The sequence below is a fragment of the Canis lupus genome, chromosome 8 (assembly GCF_003254725.2).
Source record: "Canis lupus dingo isolate Sandy chromosome 8, ASM325472v2, whole genome shotgun sequence".
In the NCBI taxonomy this organism is placed as follows: domain Eukaryota; kingdom Metazoa; phylum Chordata; class Mammalia; order Carnivora; family Canidae; genus Canis; species Canis lupus.
Genome location: NC_064250.1, coordinates 68,084,658 through 68,099,946, shown reverse-complemented (window position 1 = coordinate 68,099,946; position 15,289 = coordinate 68,084,658). Strand labels below are relative to the sequence as shown.

At 64.2% G+C, this 15,289-nt stretch overlaps 1 protein-coding gene across 8 annotated transcripts in view; it reads left to right on the top strand.

Annotated features, from left to right (window-relative positions):
* Positions 1 to 14,942, top strand: part of CCDC85C (coiled-coil domain containing 85C) — a 77,684-nt gene extending 62,742 nt beyond the window's left edge. For 2 of the 8 annotated variants that reach the window (XM_049113461.1, XM_049113459.1), the window contains exons 3-7: positions 2,159 to 2,197; positions 5,390 to 5,494; positions 10,349 to 10,441; positions 11,187 to 11,285; positions 11,912 to 14,942. In XM_049113461.1, the coding sequence (XP_048969418.1) occupies positions 2,159 to 2,197; positions 5,390 to 5,494; positions 10,349 to 10,441; positions 11,187 to 11,285; positions 11,912 to 12,001 (426 nt within the window). In that variant the 3' untranslated portion in view covers positions 12,002 to 14,942. Of the gene's footprint in view, positions 1 to 2,158; positions 2,198 to 5,386; positions 5,495 to 10,348; positions 10,442 to 11,186; positions 11,286 to 11,911 lie in introns of all 8 variants that reach the window. The other 6 variants (XM_049113460.1, XM_049113458.1, XM_049113464.1 and 3 more) reach the window with 3 other exon arrangements.
* Positions 14,943 to 15,289: the final 347 nt, after the last annotated feature.

Below are 15,289 nucleotides of genomic sequence, written 5' to 3'. Positions count from 1 at the left end.
CTTTCTCGCGTCGGCTTTACCATTTCATCAACACAGCTGCGTGTTCTGTGATGATTCATGGTGAGCGCCCCGCGCACGTTATCCTTTTCCCCGGGGATGCTGCGCCCGGCGGGCTGCGTTGGGGCCTGGCCCTGGGTTCCGTGGGTTCACTCCCCTGCTGGGCTGATGCGTGAAGCCTCCGCGTTGGCCCAGGAGCCGGCTTTATGAAAGAGCGAGAAGCCCTTGGGCCCGTCTCTGGTGGGGCCAGTGGGCAGCCGAGCGGGCCCGCCCCCCTCCTCCACCCTTGTGCCAGCCACGCAGGGTCAGCTCGAACACATGTGGGTTGGAAGTGACCCTAGGATCGACGCCGAGTGCAGGGGGTCGCGACAGGCAGGGCCCGGGTGGAGGAGGATGTGCTAGGGCTGCTGTGACGCAGCACACACCGGGTGGCTTCGACAGAGATGCCTTGTGTCGTGGTTCCGGGGGCCGTGGGGTGCACACAGGAACCGAGAGGCCCAAGTCCAACCTACAGCAGTGGTGTTACCGGCCTGAGGGTGCAGGGAAGTGGGTTTGGGCTCTGGAGGAGAAGCGGAGTTCAAGTGACCCCATGCTCCAGCGCTCACCCATCGTGTGGCTTTAAGCAAAAGGCCCTCAGTCCTGGTGCCTCGGTTTCCTTACATGCAGGACGGGGGTGACGGTGGTGCCCACTACAGCGTGTGCCATGGCGGGGGTCGGGGGGACAGTCTGCTGCCATCTAAGCCCGTGCTGAGACCTCAGTTCTGTGGTCTGAGCCCCTGAGCCGGGTGCGTCATCCTGAGCGGCTGGTTCGCTGGGCCAAGCCCTCCAGAGAAGCCTCCTGTACTCCTGCGCCCGTGTTCTCCGTGACGTGTCGCCGGTTGACGGCTCGGAGCCGTCCCTGCTCTGCCTGTCTGGCGTCTAGGCTTGGTGGTCACATCCTGCCCCCTGCGTTGTGCGTGGCGTGGCCTCTGGATCTCTGGAGGGCTTCAGCTACTTCGTTAGCAGAACCTTAGAGCCGGTGCAGCCTCTCCCTCGGCCGGGGAGGAAACCTCTTCTTTCCAGCATCCGAGCAGATGGTCAGGCTAGCAACGTGGGCAGAAAGAGACCAGGCATTCCACCTCCGTCCCCTTTGTCCCCGGGGCCGCGTCACGGTCCGCTGTGAGCCACTTGCTGGGTGACAGCCACAGCCAGGCCCGGGACTCTAGAGCCACAGGGCCTGGTTCGAATGGCCAAAGTGCTGCTTACCACCTGGTGGCACTGAGCGGGGGGCTTCACCTGCCTGCGCCCCAGTCTTCTCATCTGAAGGGCAGATCCCTCAAGGCACCGAGGAGCGGGGCTGGCCGGCCATAAGAGTCGTGGGCTACCCGGCAGCGGGTGGCCTTCTTGACCGCAAGCACCAGAGCCCTGGAAAGTTGAGTTGCTCAGACGCACCCAGCCCGGGTGGGACTTAGATCTTGCAAGTCTGTGCACCGCTACCCCCCCGCCCCCAAGTCCCCACAAGCCTCCCAGCTCCTCCTACAGGGGTCCAATGCCTTGCCGCTCACTCACCTTATTGGAACAAGTACCGGGTTGTTCCTGGGACCGGTGAAGGGGCGATGGCCACTGCAGGCCACGTGGTCCTGGGCAGTCCACACCCCCCATGTTTGAAAACTGGGATTCAGAGCCTGAAATTGCATGGGGCGCAGGGATGCGGTGCCAGCTGCAGAGAAGTCACATTAGCCACACATTAGCCGCGCATGGAACCTCCGCGGCCTGCTCTGAGCACTAATTAGGAGGAACCCTCTGGGCCCCCGGCCACGCAGCAGCCGCCGCTTGCTTCTTAATGGCCTGCAAATGAGTTCTCTGAAAATTAAAGGGGAAATGAGAGAAAGTAAGTCTGGGTGGTAGGTAGGAGCAGTATGCCCTTGTGAGCAGCCTCGCAGGTCACCTTTCCCCCCCCGTCCCAGCTGGCGTGCTGCGATCTTGCAGCGCCTCTGGGCCAGTGTCAGGGCTGTGGGGTGCCCGGTCAGTCCTTGTAGACATGGGGGTTTCTAAGAATGTGAGAACTCTGGAGGTGCCCATCCCGGCCCAGCCGAGGTCCGGCAGCTTTGGGCTAATGGGTCCAGGAGAGGGGGGAGGTGGGTGGCTTTTGCTGGGTGACACCACTCCTCTTCCCTTCCAGCTGCCCCGCCCCTACGGCCGCCCAAGAAGCTGGCTTCAGGTAGAGCCTCCTGGCGGGACGTGTTTGCTGTGGTGTTTGGGGTGGGGGCTGCTTTGAGTGCTGTGTGCTGTCCTGTCTCCTGGGGGTTCCCCCGCCAGCGCCCTCCTGTCCCTTCCTGGGAGCTGACCACCACACCCAGGGTGCCCTGGTCCTGCCCTCTCCGAGCTGGCATTAATGTGCAGCTTTGCCAAATAATAGCAGAGGAGCCGGAGACCCCGGCCTCCCAGGACGCTCCACGCAGGCCCTCCTCGCTCAGCTCTCACTGCCTGTGTCCGGCGGCCCGAGGGGTCTCCGGATGCCCCTATGTCAGTGCTCACCCCTGGGCCCCCATGGCCGTCCCGCCTCACCTGTCAGATGCTGCCTCCCTGTCAGGTGCGCACAGGAGATGCTTCTGTGGCACACGGTCCCTCGGGGACCAGGGCCCTTTGGGAGCAAGGAGGAGGGGTGAGCGCAGCCGCCTGGAGGGAGCCCACCCACAGCTGCTGCCCAGACAAGGAGCCCCAGGTGGGCAGGTGTGGGGTTCCTCCCAATGCATCCTGCTGTGGCACTTCTGTGCTCCTCTGATGGTGCTCCCCAGGAGTGCCCTGGAAGGTGATGGCTGGGAGCTTGCTGCAGGACCTTGGGGGCCCAGAGAGGCCGGGGCAGCCCGAGTGCACGGCGGCTCGGATGCGGTGACAGCCCTGGACAGAGGCTCTGTGCCCTTAAGTGGACTCTGTACCTCTGCGGCCTCTTGGGTCTCCCCTCCCGGCTGGAAGGGGCAAGTCTGTATCTGCACTCGGTGTTTCTTTTGCTTCTAAGGACACAGGCATCGTGCCCACTCTGTGTGGCAGGCAGGTCCTTCGTCCCTGTGTCCTGGGGGACCTACGTTTGGGATCACGGATGGGGCAGATGTCCTCTGCCCACTTCCCGAACCTTCCTGAGCAGCACACTCCCCGCAGGTGCAGGCCCGGCCACCCCAGCAGGCCGTTTCAGCTCCACTTCTCCCCCAGCGATGAAAACCTAGGGATTTCATTCTTCTAGGGCGCCGACAGGCAAATCTCAGGATTTTTAATTTGGATTTAAGTGCAATTATGGCCTCTCATTTTGATGCATCATTAGTCACATCGCCCCTAATGAGAGACTGTGCACTTTTCCCGCCAGCTTTGTGGGTCGCTAATAAAGTTCTGTGGACGTGCAAATATTTATAGATGATCACTAAAGGCGGAGGTGGGAATTGCACACCTAATTACCCCCCCCCCCCCACACACATGTCCTCCTAAGGAAATTATCAGTGGGGGGGTTAAGGCAACACAAACCAGTGTTGTCAATAACAACACATGAGTTGTTTCTGAACCCATTTGGTCCGGGGCCAGCGGAGCTATAGAGGAGGTGAGACTTGGCCCAGAGGAGGATCTAGACGGTGTGGGGAAGGGCAGGGTGGTGTCCAGCTGTCCTGGTCCCAGAGGCTGGCGGGAGAGAGCGGTGCCTTGCATCCCTGACCACGTGGCCAAATAAATGTCAGCGTGTGTGAGCTGGGCTGAGCCTTACACCTGGTCCCTTATGCCAGCCTGGCAAGGCAGGTGGGGATGCTCCAGCGGAATGGGGTCGGAGGGCCGGGCCAGGGCTCTGGCTCTAGGTGCTCAGTGTGATGGGGTTTAGGATGCACTCTCTCCTGGAGAGGAGTTTATAACTGTCACAGACACCTGGCCGGGAAAATAGTTGGCTGGGATTTTTGCCGTTGAGTGATGCTGGGTTGACGCCCCTGCCCACGCTGGGCGAGTCAGGGAGGCACAGGTGCTCTGATGCAGGGAGGGGGCGGCCACTGTGGCCTTTTGGTGCCTGGGGACAGGAGGGCTCCACCAGATGGGACCTCTGGCTGGGCCCGGGAGGATTGTTAACATGGCTCTGGTTAAGGGTTGGCCACAGTCGGGGTGTGGCAGTCACAGGGGTTCCTGGGGACAGCCTGCCACACTTCAGGGGCCGCCATGGGAGGGTGGGCCCCCACTCTCTCCCCTCAGTGCCTCCTGGTGGACTTCGTGTGTACGCAGGCCCTCCTGGGGGCCATGGGAGCAGTTCTGTGCTCTGGCCGGGGTGCTGGGTGCGGGGTGGTGGTCGGGTGAGTGAGTGCCCGGATGTTTGCTCTGGCAGCCTCCACGGGGCACCTGCCTTACTTGAGTTTTTACTCCAGTGCCACAGACACCGACAGGGTGCCACTGTGTGCCCCTTGCACCGGCCTCTGACACCGGGGGTCTGGTGGGGATGAGAGAGCAGAAAGCAGGGAGTCGGCGAGGTTGGAGACCCGGGACAAGTGGGGGCTGGGTCCAACGGTTGGCAGGAGGGGAGCGGGCTGCGTGCGGGTCCCTCCCAGACCAGCAGAAGGGGGCCGGTGTGCAGGTGAGCGTCCTGTTCACCTTACCCCTGCCCTCCGGGCTTTGGGGACTTCCAGGACGTTCTGCTGTGTTTTATCCGGCCAACAGCATGCTCTCAGTTCCTTGGGAGTAGAAAAGGCTGTCTGGGTCACAACCACCCCCTGCCCCCCCCGCCCCCGGCTCTTAGTGATGCGGGGGGCCCAGTAGGCCACGGCTTCTTCTCAGAGGGCCTGTGTTGGACTGAGCGTGCCCCCTGGGTCCCTCCTGTGGATCGCAGCCCCCAGCTCCAGCCTTTGGGGGGCATTTGCTTTGCTCTGAGGGAAATCACCTAAGGCCAAATATGTGTCCAATCGTTCATTTGTTTGTTCATTCATTCCCTCCCTCCTTCCTAAGCAGGCACCTGTCCTGTGTACACAGAAGGGTGAGAAGCACCCTTTGGGGTGCGTTTGGGAGCCCCTGCCCGATGGCCTGAGCAGAGCACAGGGATAGGCTCCTCCGTGGGAGGCGGGAGGACCCCAGGGGCTGGAGAAACCAGGCAAGAGGAGCCCAAGTGCAGGATGCTGGAGCAGAGGAAGGAGGGCAGGGGGTGGGGGTGCCACATACTCATTTATTCGGTTCAAGGTTGATAGAGCATGCACTGGGGAGCAAAACGAAGCCCCCCGGCCTCGTGGCATCAACATGTGGTGGCTTGAGGACCTATGGAGCAGGGAGAGGGGAGGGAGGGTGCGGCCCACTGCCGAGGAGGGGGCTGGGGGGCTGCCGGGCAGGAGCAGGACGGGGCTCAGTCCTTGGCCCCCTCAGCACAGCTGCTCATCTCTAACCTGTCCCCCTCCCCCTGTAGCAGGCAGGCTCTGGAGAGTTCCGGACTCTGCGGAAAGGCTTCTCCCCGTACCACTCGGAGTCCCAGCTGGCGAGCCTACCACCCTCCTACCAGGAGTCCCTGCAGAACGTAAGTGCCTCCCCGAGAGCCGCGCTGCTCACACGCGGACCCCGGGCCTCCAGAATCCTTGGTCCACGTCCCGGCGCAGGGGTGAGGCTCAGCCGCCTAGTGACCCGCCCAGGCCAGTGGATGGTCTGCGGCTGAGCTGGGACTCTCCTCTCCTGCCTGAGCAGCTTCCAGGTCAGGCGAGGGCGCTGGGTCAGAGCCTGGGCTCAGCAGGGTGGCCCTCCTCACTCCCCCACTGCCAGGGAGGGGTGTGCGCTCTGGGCTCCTGGAGCCTTGTGTGGGCCCGGGGAGGTGGTTAGAGGTGGAGGCCAACCAGCGTGATGTGACACTGAGGGGCAGGGTCTGGAGGCCACGCGAGTGCACCTGTTACTCCTCACCCCGTGGGTGGGGAAGGCTGCCCAGGCGGAGCTTGGGGTGCGGCTGTGGTGTACATGTGTGTGCAGCGCATTTACACCACCCGGGCTTTGCAAGAGAGGGTCCGGGAGCAGCCCAAGTTTGCACTGTATGCTGGTTGTCACCGGGGTCCTCCAGGGTGGCCTGGGCTCTGGGCTGCCCTGAAAGGGAAAGGGAGGGGTGGCGGCGTCGGGGGGCCAGCTCCCAGGATGCGGATGGCTGGTCAGGACCGTTCCCTGTGGGTAGCTGTGTCTGTCAGTCCTGGGTGACACGTCTGGAATGCACGGGTGGACGCTGCAAGTTAGTGGTTGTCAAGGGCCTGCCAGAGGGGAGTGGGGATTGCTGATGGGGCCGGGGCTTCTCTTTGGGGTGATTGCACAGATCTGTGAACTTGCTTAAAACGACCGCCCGTGAAGCACCTGACCCGCATGCGCCGTGTGGATGAGCTTCGCCCCCAGGGGCAGCGGCGTTGCCTGGGCGCTCTGGGCTGCGGGGCAGGGGCAAGCCCCGCAGGCACGGCCGGGAGCCAGCCGGCCTGCGGTCACTCCGCCTGGCGGGATGTGGCCCGGACTCTCCCCACGGCCCCGGTGGGCAAGGACGACCCCGGGCCGCCCGTGAGGCCTCGCCGGGCCTTGGTGCTGGCGGCGCAGGCTGGGGCCCTGCTGGCTGCCGGCCAGGGGCTGGGCGCTCGCACACCTCCAGGAATGCGGCTGCTGGGGCTGACCAGGCGGCAGGGCTGCCAGCGGCAGATAATCCAAATAGTCATCCAGGAGCCTGTGGCGGAGCTAGGCTCCGCGTGCTTCATGCCCGAGGGCCCCGAGAAGCCCGGGGTGCCCCAGCGGGGGTTGGCTCCTCAGTCCCCCGCTCTGCTGGTCCCCTCTGTTCATTCCGCGGGAGCCCTGATGGCCAGCAGCTACGGGTGCTGTGTGCTGAAGCTCAGGATCTATCTGTAGGCCCTGAAGTGGGTGCATCCTGGGTGCTGGCACCGAGACCCCCGGGCCGAGCGGCCAGGGCCAGCATGAACCAGCTCCAAAGCTGGGGGGCAGGTCCCTGGGGTGCATGGGGAGGGTTGGGTGTCCTTTGCGAGTTGCAGCCAGCGAAGGCTGCTGGGGCCGAGGTGGAGGCTCGGAGGCCAGGCCTCGTGGGGGTGTTCACAGGGCAGCAAGCCCTCAGTGGGCCCTGGGGGGCTCCCATCTGGCACGTGGGTCCATAGGGTGAGTGAGGGCTTTATGGGGAGGACTCTCTGGGGCACAGGCTCTCCCACCCCTGGCATTTCTTCTGTAAAGTTACCTGCAGGTGCCAAGGGTGGGCGAGGGCAGGAAGTGCACATGTCAGAGGGTCCCGAGGTGGAAGAGATGACCCTGTGGGGTGGGGCCACCCTCTCCTTGCCGGGCTGGCTGTCCCCAGCCTCCCTCCCTCTGCCCCTCTCCACTTTCCCCATTACCTGTCCACTTGAGTTGGGGGCTAAGTGTCTGCCCAGGGCCCCCCAGCTTCTCCCCCACAAGGGTCTCTGGCCCAGGTGGCTGTGGGGCACAGGGCACCGGGGTGCCCAGCCGGATCTGGGATTCAGAGCCCTGTGGAAGGAGCTGACAGGGGAGGGGGCTGCATTCACCAGCTCCCTGAGAGCAGGATCAGGGCTGTTGACAGGTCCCTGGGGGAGACTGGTCTCCCTGCCTATTTTTTTTTTTTTTTGGTCAGTAGACTTGATTTTTGAGGATGATCTTCACTGGCTTTTCGCATGTCTATAGATTTGTGTAACTATCACAATAGGACATCTCCTTACCCCACATAGGAGCTCTGCACCCGTTAGCAACCTCTCCCCACTCTTCCAGCCTCCACCGGGCAAACACAGATGTGCTCGTGCCTCCGTAGATTTGCCTGTTCTGGACATTTCTTAGCAACAGAATCCTATGACATGCGATCCTGCGTGAGTGGTCGCGTCTGCTTGGTGCCGTGATTTGGAGGCTGGTCTGCGCTGCGTCAGTGCCTTGTTCCTTTTTTTTTTTTTTTTTAAGATTTTTATTTATTCATGAGAGACAGAGAGAGAGAGAGAGGGACAGAGACACAGGCAGAGGGAGAAGCAGGCTCCATGCAGGGAGCCTGACGTGGGACTTGATCCCGGGTCTCCAGGATCACACCCTGGGCTGAAGGCGGCGCTAAACCGCTGAGCCACCCGGGCTGCCCCCTTGTTCCTTTTCATTGTCGGGCGATCTTCCGTGGTGTGGAAGCAGCACGGCTGTTGATCCGCTCATCAGTTGCTGGACATCTGGGCTGTTTGCCCGCTTTGCCTGTGGACGAGTCTTGGTGGGGACGTGTGGCTTCGGTTCTCTTGGGTACACACTGGCCTCCCCTCTTTTTGGCACCAGCTCGGGAACCAGAGTGGGTTTGAGCTCCGCTGTTTACCGGCGGTTTGGCCTTGGCCTTCTGTCGGGCCCATGATCCTACCCTCATCTGTCAAGTGGGGATGGAGAAGCATAGCATCGGAGGGTTGCAGGCACTCAGCAGGGTGGGCGTGGGGGAAGCCTCCCGCCGTGTCGGGGCCCTGGGGGGAGCTGTGCCCGTCCCGACGGCGTTTACTCCTTATACGCGTTACACGTGCAGCATGGGCTTCGTCGTGGCTCGTGGCAGCCTGGTGAGGTGGGAAAGACGGGCCTGGCCGCTCCTGGCTTCCTTCCTGCCTTTGCTCCAGATCAGGGAACAAAGGGAAGCTCCGATCAGGGAACCCCAGGTACAGATGGGACAGGAGGCCAGAGGTGCCAGGGCCGGGCACCTGTGTCTCCCAGGGCTGAACGTGTGTGGCTGTCGCCCCCTGCTGGCCTCTGCCTGGGGAGCCAGCCTTTGGCCTCAGGACGTGCACCTGCCTTCCACCTGCCTCTCCAGAATCCCTGGATCCTTTTCTGGTTTTCCCCGCATGACAGATCTGGCCTGAGCCCAGAAACCAGGCAGCGTGGGCTGCAGTTCGGGAAACAGCCACTGGATGCCAGGGCTCTGCACACAGCCTGGGACACAAGGACCCCAGATGAGGAAATTGAGGCACACACAAAGTGGGTTGGGCCCTGCCTCAGGTCACAGCCCACAGAGCCTGGCCCCAGCCCAGCTTTCCTGGCCCCCAACGCTAGGGGCCCCATCCTCTGCGTGGAGCCAGGGAAAGGTCCGGGCAGGGCCGGCAGATGGGGAGGCTGCAGAGGAGCTGGCCCACGGCAGGACGTTCTGGGCTCTGAGGGTCTCCACACAGCGTGGCCTGGCAGGGCAGGATCCCAGGATGATGGCCCCGTAAACCAGCTCACCAGGTCGGCCTGGTCACTGGGGTTCAGTGACTGGGAAAGAAACCACGACTCAGAGGAGGGACTAGCTCCCTGGCCTTCCCTGCTGCTCGTGCACATGCTGGCTGGGGCACTTGCTGGCTCCCCTGAGACCCACTCCCAGTGCCTTCTGGCCTCTGGCTTCTGTTGGCCCCAGGGAGCTCCATGCTTGTGTCCTGGTCTGGGTGCTCCTTCCATGGGGCCCCCCCCCCTACAGCCCGAGGCACACCACCTGGGCCAGTAGCCCTTGTGGAAAAGACGCTGGGGACCCTGGGCAGACACGCAGCTCCTGACGTAGGTGGGCCTGACCCCAGAAGGCCAGATCCCTTCCTCACCTGGCCTGGTCCCCTGCTCCCCAGGCTGGGGGGAGTTGGACACCTGGTTGCCATTTAAGGTATTTGCTGAGGGGCACCTGGAGTGGCTCAGGTGGTGAAGCATCTGCCTTTGGCTCAGGTCATGATCTCAGGGTCCTGGGATCGAGTCCTGCATCGGGCTCTGCTCAGCAGGGAGCAGGGAGCCTGTTTCTCCCTCTCCCTTGGCCCCTCCTCTCCCCCTTCCCTGCTTGTGCTCTCTTCTCTCTCTCTTTTAAAAATACATAAATATTTTATTTATTTGAGATTTTATCTATTTTTTAATATTTATTTTATGTGTTATATTATTATTTTTTTAGTGTTTGCTTAATGGGGTGGCATCCCTCAGGTGACCAGACGGGGCTGGAAGCTCAGGGCTGGGAGGCAGGGGTCAGGGCTACAAGAGTGTCCCTGGGGTAGGGGTGAAGTCTAGTTTGCCCCGCTCCCCTGGTGTTGGGGGAAAGGGTGGCAGCTCCGGAGACAGCCCCCGCTGCCCAGGGTTGGCTGGGGGATCTGTGCCAGCCCCTGCCCTTCCCTGAGCCGTCCTCACCTTCTCGGGGAAACAGGTAGCAGACCTCACAGGTGGGCTGCGGGGAGGAGCCTGCGGGCCAGGGTGGGATCCGTGGGGCTGCCCTTCCGTCCTCTGCCCTGGCCTGGGCCTCACACCCGGCCTCCTCTCCCGCCTCGCTGGCCCGTGCCCTCCCGCGTGGGTGCTGGCCCTCGGGATCGGGCCCATCTGCGCTGCCGGTCACACCTGTGGTGCCGCCTGGAGCCAGCCCGGGCTGGCTGAGACATGCGCCGTCCCTCCCCAGGGCCCAGCCTGCGCGGTGCCTGAGCTGTCCTCGCCCCCCTCTGCCGGCTACTCCACAGGACAGAAGCCGGAGGCTGTCGTGCACGCGATGAAGGTGAGGGCCAGGCTCTGCCCATCCGCCCCGCTCCTGCTCCCTCGGGGCCCCCCGATCCCCGGGCCAGGGGGGGTACCTGGGACCCCGCATTTGCTCTGAGCGGCAGGGTGGGGGCCCTCATCTGTCCGTTGGGGGGAGGGGAGCAGCCCCGACGGCCCGGGTCTCCTTGCTGGGGAGGGACTCGGAGGGGTCAGTTGGCAGCAGCAGGTGTGACACCTGTCTGCCATCGCAGAAACAGGAAGCTGATACCTGGGCTGGGGTGGGGGCGGGGCGGGCAGGGCAGGGGTAGGACTGAAGCTCCCGTCTCCCAGGTCTCCCAGACCCCTGCCTGGCATCTGGGGAGCTGGCTCACCCCGCCCACGTCTGCCGCGGGCCGTGCCCCCCCTCCCCCCACGCACATGTGTGCATGCCCATCTGCACCAACACAGCATCCTTGTGCCCGTGCGGGCAGTGACCGGGACACGCACACTCATCCCACATGGCCAAGTGGGTGCTGTCCTTGTGTCCGTTCATCCGAGCCGGGGACCCTGGGTTCGAGTGGGTCCACCTGTCCTCCCTGCTCCCAGGTGACCCGTCCCCAGCTGTGCCCCCAGTGGTGCTGCAGGGGTGCGGCTCCTCTTGTGTAGTGTCACTGGGGTGGGGGCAGAGGACAAGCGGGGACCCTGGCAGGGACTCGGCGGCTCACGGTCCTCGGCTTCCGTGTGCAGCCCCCTCCCCGTGCTGACCCTGCGGCCTGTCCCCACAGGTCCTGGAAGTGCACGAGAACCTGGACCGGCAGCTCCAGGACAGCTGTGAGGAGGACCTGAGTGAGAAGGAGAAGGCCATCGTCCGAGAGATGTGCAACGTGAGGCGCCTCGCGGGCGGGGCTGGAGGGCGGGCAGGGGGTCCCCGCGGGGGAGGCCCTGGAGCCTGGGCAGCCCCGTCCCGCCCTCACCCACTGCTCGTCCCACCTCCCCCAGAGTGGGGGCCCTGACCTTCGCAGGCCTGTCCGTCCCCGGAGCACCGCCCTGGCCCCCCAGGACTGGTCCCGTTCACCCCGCATGTCCTGTCCCGTGGCCCCTGCTGGCTGCCGGCCACACGGGTGGTGCCCAGGCCGGAGGGGAGGCGGGGGGCCCTCTGCTCTGAGGGCCTGCAAGGCTGGGGCCGCCCAGGACGGGGGAGCGTCATCCCGAGCCGCCTGGCCGGGTGTGTCACCTCTGCGCCCTGACATCTCTGTGTCATCTCTGTGTCCTGGGCCTCCCGGGGTCGGGCCTCTGCAAACCCACGGCCCGGCCTCTCCGGGCCCCTGGACAGCCGCCAGGCCGAGCCCGCGCCCCCGGCCCCCCGGCTCCCCTGCGCCCCCGGCCCCCCGGCCCCCAGCCCCCCAGCTCCCCCGTGGCCCCCGATCCCCGGCCCCTGGGACGTGGCTGATTCCGCAGAGCCCGAGGCCCATGTGCGCTCACCCGCCCTCGCCCTCGCCCTCGCCCACAGGTGGTCTGGCGGAAGCTGGGGGACGCGGCCAGCTCCAAGCCCTCCATCCGGCAGCACCTGTCTGGGAACCAGTTCAAGGGGCCTTTGTAGGGCCGCTCGTCCGGGGACGTGACTGGCCCCGCGGGGCGCCCGGGCCGAGCCGCCCTGTGGAGAGTTGTACATAGGACGCTGCGCGGCCGCCGGGCCACCTCCACCACAGCAGCCCGCGGGGGGCCCCCGTCCCCCGAGCGGAGCGGCCCCACGGGCAGAGGCCGAAGGCCACCCTGAGACGCCGGGCGGCCTGGGCGAGGGGCGCCCCACCAAGCCTTCCACCCCCGCTGCCACCCGCTCCGGACAGAGCGCCGACAGCGCACCGACGCGGGGGCGCCACTCCTCGCCCCCCTGCCGCGGCCCGAACGCCCCCTCGCTGGGCCCCGGGTCCCGAGTCGCTGGCGCGGACGCGCTCGGGGTCTGTGGCTGGCGGAGGCTCCGGGGCCCTTCCTCTGGCACCCCCGTACCCAGCTCCCTGCTGCAGGCTGCCGCTTGGTTTGGGGCTCTTGCCCCCAGCGCCTCACGCACGCTCGCTGCACCAGCCCCCCCGACCCAGTGCAGTTGTGCCCTGTCTCTTGGGGCCTCCTGCCCAGTGCCTGAAGCATCCCGTTCCCGTGGCTCACGGTGGGCCCGGGAGGTAGGAGGCGGTGTGGAGGGTCTCCGGGCTGAGCCCCGCTCTCTCCGCCCACGTGTGGGCAGCACTGGGCACGCTGGGCCTCTGGTGTCCCCCGGGGCCTGGCCCCAGCAGGGGCCCTGCGGCCGGAGCTGCGTGGGCTGGGGCGGGGGCTGGCTGGGTGACCTTCAGCGGGGCGCTCGGCCTCTCCAGGCCGCCTGGTGGGAGAACGAGGTCTCGGGCTCCTTGGGCCGAGCTCACCCCCCGGGGCCACCGGCTTGGTCACAGCACGCGGGCCCACACGGTCCACCTGCCGCAGAGGCGCTGTTGGCCGGGCCGGATGGAGCTGGGGACCCTGCGGCCTCCTCATAGGTGCTGTCCCCTCTCCTCTCTGAGCCTCAGGGTCCTCCACTGGAGGAGGGACAGCATCAGGCCCTCCTCGCAGGGCGCGGGATCCGAGACCCGCGGTGTAGATGCCCGTGTACAAACTGTAGAGTGCGATAGAGGAACAGTGAAGTTGGTGAGGAGAGTGAGGCCCAGAGGGTCAGTGAGCGGTGGCGCCTTATGGACGAGCTCCCGGACGCTGGGAAGTGGGGCAGGTCACCGTTAGTGCTGTGGGTGCCACTGGGGCCCACAGGCTTCCTCCGCTGTCAGTGGTGCCCAGCTCCGTGCCGCAAGCACTTGCAGAGCCCGGGGGCCGCCTCTGCGGTGGGCAGGCCTCGTCCAGGCCCGTGTGAGGGACGGGGGCCAGGTGGGGGGGTGCGGGGGGCCAGCCTGCACCTGGAGTCCCAGCGGGACCATGTGGTTGCCGCCACCTGTTGGCCGTCGGCGCCCTTGGGTCATACGCTCTCAGGGGAAAGGCTCACAGCCCTCACTGTGCCAGGGAGTGCTAAGTGGGTGCTGGTGACGGCGACAGGCATGTCCGCTTGTCCCGCGTGTTAGAGGGAGCTCTGGGCTCTTCCTGGAGGGGACTTGCCAGCAGGTCAGGTGCGAGCTCCTTGTCGCGAGGGGTGTGCATTTGAGGCTGGGGGAACCCCCTTGGTCATGTACCAGGCAGTTCCTGCCCTAGTGGGCAGTGAGCTGGCGGGGAGCGGCGGAGCCCCCCCCGGATCTTGGAGTCCAAAGAACCCCAGAGCAGCCCGAGCGATGATGGGTCCCGTTTTGGGCGGAAGCCACATCCGGGAGCCCGTGTGTCATGTCTGGATCAGGTTGGCTCGGCCACCGCTGAACCTAAGCAATAAGTAAGGGCTCCTGGTATCTGTGGGTCTCCTGCAGACTGAGCCAGGGAACAGCTCCCAAGGGACCTTCCCGGCCTCCCCGGCCCTCCTGCGGCGGCGCATCCGGGGCTCAGGAGCGCTTCTGCCCCGACCCTCCTGTGTGCCATGGAGGCAGCAGGGCCAGGTGCCACCTCTCCTTCCCACCGCTGCTCGCATTCCTGAGCCGACTGCCCGGGGTGGCTTTCTGGGGCAGAGCTGTACCTGTGACAGTCATCTAACAGAATAAGCTGTCAAAAAAACAAAAACAAAACAAAACAGAAAAAAGCCAGCAGCGCCTCTGACCGGACGCGCCAGGCGGTGGGTGGGTGCGGTGGGAGCCCACGGGCCGGGTGGGCCAGGGGCCGGGCCAGCAAGCACCCCAGTGAGTGTGTAGGGGATGGGGGGCCTCCTCCCCTCTGGAGCCTCAGCTGCAGCAGCACACGGTGGGGCGAGGTGTCGCTCAGCCCGGTGCCCTTTCATAAAGGTCCCTTTACGTTTCATACGCTCTGATTCCAGATCTTGAAGCCCAGTGTGACATCTACTGCGGCTTCAGTTCCCACTGTGATGGATGTCACCCTTCCAGCCTCACCCCAGGCGGCCAGGGCCAGCCTGGGATCAGAATCTGCTGAGCACATTTTTTAGGGTGGCACGTTTTTATCCAAAAGTTATTAGCTACACATCAGTGTTTAAAGAGAAAAAAGTGACCTTTTTTTTTTTCTTGGAAACTTGAGAGGAAACAAAATACATACTACTGATTTTTTTTTTTTTTTTTAAGAAACAAGCTAAATGCATGACTGCAGAGCGGTAGAGGTGTATATTTTTCATACTGTGGGGAGAAGTATTTGTGCTGCTTTCTGGAATTGGGCTGGAACGTCTGGTTCCCGGCCCCGGGCCGTCAGCCATGCTGTTTTCCTGTGGTGGGTGACCACCGTGAGAACCGGGGCCAGCCCCTCCCTGGCTCTAGGTGTGCCCGTTTCTACCTTCCACTGAACCACTTTGATTTGGGGAGAGAAAAAGAACTTTTGATAGTGTGGTAAAAACATTGATTTGAACTATTTTAGTAAAAGGAGTAACAGAAGATTGTGATAGTGTATACTTTGCGCTAGATAAATAAAGGCTCTTTGCAAGCCTCTGTGGTGGGTGCACAGTGCTTGTTTCGGGTGCGGGGGGTCACCGGGAAGAGGGTCACGGCCCCCGGGAAGCACCTTAGATGTGGGGGCTTGGCCGGGTGCTGGAGACCACGGACAGCCACTCCGATGGCCCGAGTGGGAAGAATTTCAAATCCCAGCCCTTGTGTGACCTGGGAGCCTGTGTTCTGCGCAGGTGCACTGGTTCGGAACTCGCTGGGTTCCCCCGAGGGGGCTAATGCAGGCACAGGGTGCGGGGGGCTCGCCCGCCAAGGTTGGACCCACAGGGGCGCCGCCCTGGGAGACGTGGGGTCCGGTCTGGGGACTGCGAGGCCAGCGTCCCTCTGTCTGC